This window comes from Parus major, chromosome 28 (assembly GCF_001522545.3).
Source record: "Parus major isolate Abel chromosome 28, Parus_major1.1, whole genome shotgun sequence".
Taxonomy (NCBI): domain Eukaryota; kingdom Metazoa; phylum Chordata; class Aves; order Passeriformes; family Paridae; genus Parus; species Parus major.
In genome coordinates this window covers 1,911,571-1,921,389 of record NC_031797.1, presented here as the reverse complement: position 1 = coordinate 1,921,389, position 9,819 = coordinate 1,911,571, and the positions used below count along the sequence as shown (strand labels likewise).

Here is a 9,819-nt window from a genome sequence, read left to right as displayed (position 1 = left end):
ATGGGTGTGACAGTCCCAACAGGGACACTCTGAAACCACAGTTCCTACTCCCTTGAGTGGGTGTTCCCACAGTTGGACACACGGGAAAGGAGACAGCCCCATTTCCACTTTGGGAAAGGCATAAATTAGGGTGGATCCCACAGCTCTGTGTTCATTTTAAGAGAGAAGAAATAGAAAACAAGCAGAATTAATTTGGGAATCTTCTGCTCACTTGAGAGATAAAGAAAAGGCTTCTCATCCACTGCTGGGCCCGTGCTTGGGGTGGGACCTGGAGGGTGAACAGGATGGGTGGGTCAGGTCTGGAGGGTGGGAGGGATGGGATCTGGAAGATGGGTGGGGAGGCTGAGTGGGATGGAGCTGGTAGGACAGGAGGGATGGGGTGAGTAGGGTGGGTGGGATGGAAGTGATAGGATGGACAGGATGGGATCTGCAGGATGGATGGGATGGGATCTGTGGGGTGGATGGGATGGAACTGTGGGGTGGGATCTGCAGGATGGCTGGGATAGGATCCATGAGATGGGATCTGTGGGATGGATGGGATGGAACTGTGGGGTGGGATCTGCAGGACAGATGGGATGGGATCTGTGGGATGGGATCTGTGGGGTGGGATCTGTGGGATGGATGGGATGGGATCTGTGGGATGGGATCTGAGGGATGGATGGGATGGGATCTGTGGGATGGGATCTGAAGGATGGATGGGATGGAACTGTGGGGTGGGATCTGCAGGACAGATGGGATGGGATCTGTGGGATGGGATCTCTGGGATGGATGGGATGGGATCTGTGGGATGGGATCTGAAGGATGGATGGGATGGGATCTGTGGGATGGGATCTGCAGGACAGATGGGATGGGATCTGTGGGGTGGAATCTGCAGGATGGCCTGGCCACAGTGAACAGTTCTGGCCTCTAGGGTGGGAACAGTGACTGCTGTGTGTGGGGGGTGTGGGACCACAGCTCTACCCCAGGCCCAGCTCTAACCTGTCTCCTAGCCCTGCTGCCATCTCTGAACACATTAATCCCTTTCCCATTTGCTCCCATCCCAGAAAATGAAGGGCCCCGAGGTGATCAGCTTCATAGAGCAGGGCAAGCGCATGGACTGTCCCCAGGAGTGCCCTGCAGAGATGTACACCCTGATGCAGCAGTGCTGGACATACAGGTGAGCATTTCCCAGGGTGGCAGCTCCATCAGAGTCACCAAATCCCACAATGGGACTGGAATTTTGGGCCGGGAAGAACCTTAAAGCCCATCCAGTCCAACCCTGCCATGGGCAGGGACACCTTCACCACGCTGTCTGCATGGTGACAGCACAAAGCAAACCGTGTCTCCTGCCTTGGTTTGTGATGACTCCACAGCCCAAGATGAATTTTTTAATATCAGACCCCCCCATCTGCCCGTGCCAACCCTGGAAGATCCCCAAGGCTTGGTGTCTTTGACCCTCTTCATCCCAAAAAAGTCTCAGCTACCTCCTGTGCCCTGGCACAGCCAGCTCTTCCCCAGGGTCTCTGTGTCCTCTCATTGCACCTGGCCAGTTTTGTCCTCTCTGATGACCTTTTTTGTTCCTCTCTGCCCTTGCAGATGGGAAGAACGTCCAGGATTTGTGGCTGTGGAAAACATGATCCGTTCCTACTACTACAGCATTGCTGCCAAGCCCGAAAACGGGCCAGGCACAGGGGACAAGGCCAAAGCAGCTCTTCCTTGAGATTCCTTCTCCGTGCCTCCACCTGCCCTGCATGGAGCTGGAAGGGCTCCTTGTGAAGTTTTGCTTTAATCTCTGAAATGCTCCTCAGCAGCTGTGGAACTGAGGACACAGGGGACATTGGTGTCCCCACAGACAGGGACACCCAGCTGTGCCTCCCAGCTCCGCCAGCCTGACCCAGCCCAGGAGTACAGACAGTGCCAGAGCTCCTTCCCACCCAATTCCAGAGCTGTCCCAGAGCTTTGTGCCTCCCAGGCTCACTGAGGATGAACTGTGTTGGCTCCAGAAAATCTGGATTTTCCCAAGTCCCTTAACAAACAATGCTTTCCCAGGAAACAGCCAAGTGCACGTTTCTGGTGGGGTTTGCACAGGGTGGGACCCGGCACAGGGAGCCACCGAGTCCTTTTCCCCTTGGATTAGGGCAGGGAGCAGCTGGTTTGCAGCTGGGATGGGGAGGAACAGTGGGACAGAGCTGGTTTGTCCCCCTGCACCCTGGCCAGCACAGAGCAGGTGTCACCCAGCCCTCCAAGGTGGCTCCCAAACAATCCCAGGACCAATCCCTCAGCTCCTGGATCCCACCTGGCCCCTGTGTGCTGATGAAATGTTGTTTTTCAAGCTTAAAAACTGGTCACCCTATAAATAAACCATTCCATGTTCTGAACATCCCATGGCTCAGATCATTGAACTTTGAGAAATGCTGGCAACTGCTTCAGGCTCGTTGCCAAAACCCCCAAACCCATTGGGATAAGAGAACCCTCCAACGCTGCATTTTTAGTGTTAGAAAATTGCTTTATTCTCAGCTCTGGGTGTGGATGGGGCTGACAAAATCCCAGCCTCCACACAGCCCCCGATCCAAAACTTCCTCACCTTTTTATACATTTTTAGCAAACAAAGCAGTGAATGTTCATTGCAGCATATCAAGGTTAGCTCAACAAACTTTACAGTTTTAGTCGTTTTTCCAGGCTGTGTTCCCACAAAAGGAGCTTTGCTATTTGCCAGAAATAATTTAAGAATAACACATTGTCTATAATTAACACATTGACTATGGTTAATTAACTAAAATGCAATTAAAACCATTAACTAAAAGCTATTTTAAAAGTTTTATAATTTCCAACAGGCTGACAAGAAAATAAATGTGATTTCCCTCTATGAAGCCAGGATTTCCCTCCTTGCCCAGCCTCCCCCTTTGGGCTGGTTTTGCTGCACAGCTGGAAGGTTTTTTGCATGTTTTCTTGCAAGAACAATTGCTCACCTGCCCCAGTGCAGGGGATTGCTGCAGAGAACAGAGGCTGTGAAGGCTCTGAAGGAAGCAGGAGGCAGCAAACACAAGAATTTATCTCTCACCATCTCCTGGCAGCTAAAGCCACAGAGCAGCTCCCCCCCAGCACCTTGTCCTGGGGGGAACAAACAGCCTCAGGCCAGCGGTGAGAGTGGCATTTGGGCTGAAAACAAAGCTCTGGTAATTAGGTAATAAGGTAATTAACCTTATCAACATCTGAATCAACCTCTGTCCCAGCAGTCACTGAGCCAGGTTTGATGAAAAACAAATCCTAAATTTCCTTGCTGAGAAGCTTCCAGAGACACCAACTCTTCACATGTGGCATTTTCTCTCTCACCCCTATCAACTTGTCCTGAATGTTGAAGTCTGGATCTATTATCCCTCCCAGCAGAGAGGAAAACAGGTATCCAGGAGAACCTTCCTCAATCCTGTTTGTTCAGTCAGTGCAGAGACAGGAAAAAGTTCTCCTCTCTGTCATGTTTTCCTCCCAGGGAAAGCAGCTCTTTAGCTGGAAAAGAGAAGGCTCAATGTGTTTTCTACTTGGAAGCCACTGCCAAAACATTTTGTTTAGACTTTGTTTTCAAAACAAATCCATTTTCTGGTTTGAAATGATTTCTTGCAATAAATTTTCAGCTAATTGGACGCTGCTATTTTTTTCAGACAGGGAAGGAAAGCACCAGAGAAATATTCCCAGAGAAACTTCTGCTTTAGTTGGAGACAGTTTTGGGTGTGTGTATCCACACCCTGACAGACAGGACACAAATCCCTTGGGATTATGCCAGAGGAGCGAGGGAAGGGGTTAATCCTGCCTGGGATGGGGATAATTTGGGTTGGAAGATGTCTGTTCCAAGAGCATTGGAAAATACCAGAAGTTGCTGGAAGGGGAAAAAGGAGTGAGACAAGCAGGACCTGAAGTCACAGAGCTCCTGAGAATCTTTGTAATTCCTGCTTTTGAGGTGTGCAGGGTCTGTCAGTCACCCCTGAGGAGAATTTCCTTGGAGCTGGGGCCTTGATCATCCCACTCTGCCATTCCAGAGGGACTCAGCCCCCTCAGAGGGAACATCTCCAGGTCTCCAGGCCCTACAGCCTCTCCTATCCCCCACCCACAGCAGGGATTTTCCCAGCCCTGCCTCTCTCCCCACTCCCTGCTGCAGGTGGAACACCCTGCAGGACCTGCAGCCCCTTCCCTGTCCGATCCCAGGGATCTGGGGTTGATGAGAGCTGTGTCACTGATAAAGGCAGCAGCTGGAGAGCAGACTCAGAGCTCTGTGGCAGCTGCTCTTCTTCCAGAAACTTCCCCAAATCCTCTCTTTTCTTCCTTCCCTCCTTCTCTGCACTCATCCATCTCCCTCTGTTTTTCCCAAGTCTTTCAGGCTCTCTGGAATTTTCCACCCTCAGTGTTTGGAGGGAAGGGATGAGCTTCACCTTCTGAGCACCCAGAGTGATAACGTGACAGAGCTGGCACTCATCTGATCACCACTGACACCTCAGCAGATCCCCCAGCCTGATCTGGCTCATCCCAGCCTGTCTTATCTCCAGCACCCCAATCTCACCACCAGGACCCCCATCCTACCCAGGACACGCCTGCTTAGCAGCTGCAAGGACAAAGTGACCTTTCCATCCCGCTCAGGTTTTGTTCAGCAGCACAAAAATGGCACCAAAACCAGCTCTGGGCTCCCTGACCTCTGTTTCAGAGCCCTGAGGAGTGCCTGAACCCACAGAAAAGGAGATTTTCCACGCTATTTTCCCTTTTCCCACTGGGCTGTTCCCTCCTTGGCCTGCAGTGAAATGTCTGGCAACCAGGAAAGCACAGAGAGCTTTCGGCCTGCCAAAAATACACTTCCAAATCTCACATTTCCCCATGGAATTCAGGTGAACCTCTGCTCCTACACTGTCCCCTGCTCTCCCTGCATGACAGGAGATCATCTTCTTCCTAAATCCCTCAGAAGGACGTGAGGCAGGGAGGGGTCTGACTTGTCAGGGGTTGTCAGGGGCCTGGAAGAGAAGCTCCCATCCACCTTTGTTTGTTTTTCTATTTCCCACCCCCAGGTGATGCCTCCTTTTCATATTCCAAGGCTTTCCTAGCTCAGAGCAGTCAAACCACACCCAGCACAACCAGTGCATCCATGGACTGAGCCATGGCCACCCCTGCCCTGCTCCCAGGAGATCCCACCTGGAATTCTGTGCACGGTTCTGGTGCTCCCAGCAGGAGAAGGACGTGGAACTGCCCTTGGAACAAATCCAGAGGAGGCCAAAAAGCTGACAGGGGGACTGGGGCACCTCTGGGTGGTGCTCACATGGAGAAGAGAAGGTTGTGTGGAGAACTCAGATCCCTCCCAGGACATGAAGGGAAGCCAGAATGGGATTCTGCATCAGGAACTGGAGAGTCAGGATGTGGGGAATGAGGTTAAACTGGAAAAGGGGAAATTTAGATGGGATATTGGGAAGGAATTGTTGGCTGGGAGGGTGGTAAGGGGCTGTGATGGATTTCCTAGAGATGCTGTGGCTGCCCCTGGATCCCTGGCAGTGTCCAAGGCCAGGCTGGGCAGAATTTGGATTTCTGGGATTGTGGAAGGTGTCCCTGCCCTGGCACGGCCTGGAATGAGATGAGCTTTAAGGTCCCTTCCAACCCAAACCATTCCAGGATGATAATTAGCCAAATCTAATTGCAGAGGTTTCTGCCACGGACCCAGGAAGAAAAAAGGATGTGCCAGGCCCTGGAAGATGCAAACTGAGGTGCAAAATTCAAGGTTTCTCTGGCAAGAGGAGTGCAGGTGGCGGGGCTGGTTTAGGTATTAACAAATATCCAAGGCCTGGGGAAAATCACCTCTCTTCTCACAGCAGAAGTAAAAGATTTCTTTGTTTGCCATCAGGAAATCTGGTGGAGCAGATGAGAGGAGATGGAAGGGGCTGCCCAGGGCAGTGGTGGAGTCACCATCCCTGGGTGCTGCACTTGGGGACACGGATTAGTGGTGACCATGGTGATGTTGGGCTGATGGTTGGACTTGATGACCTTAAAGGTCTTTTCCAACCTTAATTCTGTGTGGAATTCTGTGATCCTGTGATTTATCCCTCTGCCTTTCTTGCTCCCAGAGCTGTGATTCCAGAAATACACAGTTAATCCTTTGGGAATTGGCCTTATTGTTGCACAGCAATCCCCCAGTGTAAGATAAAGATTCATTCATTCACAGGTTTTAGCACATTTTGCTCTACTGTAGAAAATCTCACAGAAAATAATGATTTTATTTGCTATTAAGAAGCATCTGTGCAAGAGACACCTTCAGGAAGGAACTCAAGGTGTCTGTAATAAAAGGGAATCACAGAAATAAAGGAATCACAGAAATAAGGGAAACACAGAAATAAGGGAATCACAGAAATAAGGGAATCATAGAAATAAGGGAATCACAGAAATAAGGGAATCACAGAAATAAGGGAATCACAGAAACAAAGGAACCACAAAATCTCCTATCTTGATCCAGCTTTTTTAATTGAAAATTTAACTGGTAGATATTCACCAATCTAAAAAGCAAAATAAAAATAGTGATTGGAAAAATGTGCTTGCAGTGATGAATAAAAGATAAAACATCTCCAAACAGTGGAAAAGGGGAAAGCATTTTCTATGATGTGTTTTTGTTTAAACAAGGAAGAGAAAAAAGGATGGAAAAAGTGCTTGATGTACCAAAACTGGGTTAAAAACAGACGCAGGAAGGCAGATATCAAACCCTGCCAGCAGATCCCCAAATTCAGCACCCATTTTTCCCAAATGTGAAGCAGCAAAGACTCAGCAAAAAGGAAAAAATACTGTACAGAAGGCTGAGAGCTGCTATTTAGGGCAGCCTGTTTAACACCCCAGAGTTGTGCTGGCACAGTCAGAAAAATCACAACTGAACTGACACTGGGAGGAGCTGCAAAGACACAGCAGAGGTGGGAAAGGGGCAGAGCAGCTGCTAAGTACGAGCAGAAATAATGACACGGGCTCAGGTACTGAAAGTGGAACGAAAGGAGGAATTTTTGGGGTAGAATATAAAAATCTACTCACAGGCAGAGCAGGGAATTGAGCAAAGAGTAATAGAGCCTCGGCACAGGGAATATTTCAGAGGATATTACAAGTATAAACTACAGGAACCAGGTTTTAAAGGGGGTATTGAATTTTATTTTGTTGTGTTTAATTCTGATTTCATGTCAAATCATCTGGTTTATCTTTGTTATTTTAACTTAAGAAATGGACCAAAAAAAATCTTTCCTCTAGGTTTTCCTGATTTGCTTTTCTAAATCAAGGGCTTGATTGTGGTCCCTAATCAAGAATTCCCACTCTCTTCATTAGGATTTAGGGATTTTTGACCTTTTTCCTCTGGCAGTAGAACGTGCAAAGACCTGAAAGGGGTCACATTTGCCTCCACATCCATCCTGTTTTGTCCTCAGGGATCAGAGCCCATGAGAGGATGGAGAAATCCTGCTGGACAGGATGGAAATGGGAGCTCACACTGCTGGAGAAGGACGCTCCTTCCTTCCACAGTTGTCCCTTTGTCCCTGGGACCAAGATGGATTAAGGTGCCTCAACACAGCCCCAGGCTCAGGAAAACCAATGTAAGGGAAAATCAGATTCATAGGCAGAGTTAACTGAAGTGGGGATGAAGTGATGGGAATTTCTGGAGCTCATTTTTCCCAGCAAGTCAATGGAAGGAGGATGTCAGAGCTCCCTCTGAGCAGCTTCCAGAGGACTGTGGGACTTAGAGCGGATTTAATCCTCGTTTTCCCTTCTGGTATTTTTGGGTTGGAGCCTTCAGAGTGGGGAATGACATCCCAAGGGCACCTGGGAATTGTCAGGTGTGTCCTGGTGTGTGTAGGAAAGGTTTTGTGTGTGTAAAGTCACCCAGGGCTGTGTCCTGCACACAGGGACAGAGCTGGGCCTCTGCTGGCACTGGGCCTGCAGCAGTTTTTGTGGAATCATGGAATGGTTTGGGTTGGGAGGGAGCTTAAATCCCATCCAGCCCCACTCCTGCCATGGCAGGGACACCTCCCACCATCCCAGGCTGCTCCAAGCCCCGTCCAGCCTGGCCTTGGGCACTGCCAGGGATCCAGGGGCAGCCCCAGCTGCTCTGGGCACCCTGTGCCACCCTCACATCATCTGTGCCTCTTCCTGCAGCACCTTCATTCCTGTCCCCCAAATCCACACCATCCCTTCTGCTGGCCATGGCCAAGGGGAATCTCTGGGGATCCTGTGAGTGGGAATAACCCAGTGAAAACCCCTCTGCCCCCAAAGCTGCTGCAGTCAGGGAGCCACGGGGCTCTTGTGCCACCCCATTCCCTGCCCAGGGCTGGAAGGGAATCATCCTCCAGTGAGTAACCAAGGAGTAAAGTGCTGGCACAGCCCCGGGGTGACACGGCAGATGTCACAGTGGTTTAATCCCAGGAGCTGCTGCCAACCCTCAAACAATGGCTCAGGCGTGACAGAAGGGACCAGGGAGCTTTCCAGCCCCTCAGGCCAGCGATTCCCCAGGGATGAGTCCTGCCAAAACCCTGAACTGGCTGCACAGCAAATCCACCCCAATTCCAAACCCCTCCAAGAGCACAGGAGTGGGAACCAGCTCAGTGTTGGAGCATCCCTGCAAACCCAAATCACCTTTCCCAGCTGTGTGAATGTTGAAGGTCCCTCACCAGTCCTGGCCGAGCTTCCTTTTCTCCTACGGCAGCAACTTCCAGAGCTTTTTCCTGCAGGATGGGTCTTGCTTCATTTGGGATAAAATGTTATTAAAGGCCTGCAGGAATTGGCAGGATGTGCTGAGGAGCTGCAGACAGGCTCTATTCTTCTGGGCAGCTGGGGTGGTGAGCTCTGGGCCAGCTCTGCCCTGAAAATGCTGTCGTGGCACTTCCTACTCCCCCCAACACACAAATAATGCCTTCTTAACTCAGTGCAGTGTTAAAATAAAGGTAAAAAATTATAAATCCCAGCTGAGCTGGACTCAGGGTGGTGGCAGAGCAGTGATTTGGGTTTTGGGGTTCAGGGCAAGAGGGTGAAGAAGCGCAGAGGGAGGAAAGCCCCCGGTGCTGGGGGCAGGGGAGGAGCTGTGGTGGCTCCTGTGGGCTGAGGAGGGGGAGCTGAGGACTGGGGGAGCTGAGGCCTTGGAGATGAGGTTCAGCTGCAACATCTCAGCAGGAAAGGTGAGACCTGGTGGCCCTGAAAACTCAGCTTCTGAGCTTGCTGCCATGGTTTTCTAAGGACTTTCCCAGGACAGTAACTGTAAACATAGATATGTGTACATTCTTTCTGTTCCACATCTTGTGATGGGCATCTCTCATGGTCAGTGCAGTGAGAAAGTGTTATCCTGACCATCCCATCCCTGGCATGGTCAGAACCTATAAATCCTGGGAGGAAAAATAACCTTTCTCTTCTTTCCACCTCACCTCGAGCTGTGTCTGTGGGATCTATTCATCTTCAGCAGCAACAAGACCTGGCCTTGAAAAGGAGCAGCTCTGAGGGGGCTGAGCCCTTGGGTTAGGAGGGGAAACAGAGCAGGACCACACGATCTGAACCACAAAAATCCCCTGCGGGATGTGGGAGATGCTTCTGCAGAGAAAAGTCTGGTGGTGCCACAGATTTGTGGAGCTGCTTTGAAATTCTCAGCTCCTGGCAATGATTTTGTCAACAGAGAACAGAAAAATGGTTTTGGGTCTGGAGAATTTTGCTTTGCAACCTTTGGAGGGTTTTTTCAAACAATACATCTGGAAAGTAAAGAGTATTTTGGGGTTTTTTTTGGCTGTGATATTTTGATTGTCCAAGATGGAAACCACTGGGGAAAAGGAGAACAACTGAGGGTGGTTCCCCAACTGCTGTTAGGAAATC

At 50.2% G+C, this 9,819-nt stretch overlaps 1 protein-coding gene across 2 annotated transcripts in view; it reads left to right on the top strand.

The window, feature by feature from the left end:
• LOC107215340 (tyrosine-protein kinase ZAP-70) overlaps positions 1–2,359 on the top strand; it is a 34,658-nt gene extending 32,299 nt beyond the window's left edge. For both annotated transcript variants that reach the window (XM_015651444.3, XM_015651442.3), the window contains exons 12-13: positions 1,044–1,156; positions 1,576–2,359. In XM_015651444.3, coding sequence (XP_015506930.1) covers positions 1,044–1,156; positions 1,576–1,699 — 237 coding nt within the window. In that variant the 3' untranslated portion in view covers positions 1,700–2,359. The remainder of the gene's footprint in view (positions 1–1,043; positions 1,157–1,575) is intronic.
• The last annotated feature ends 7,460 nt before the right edge of the window (positions 2,360–9,819 follow it).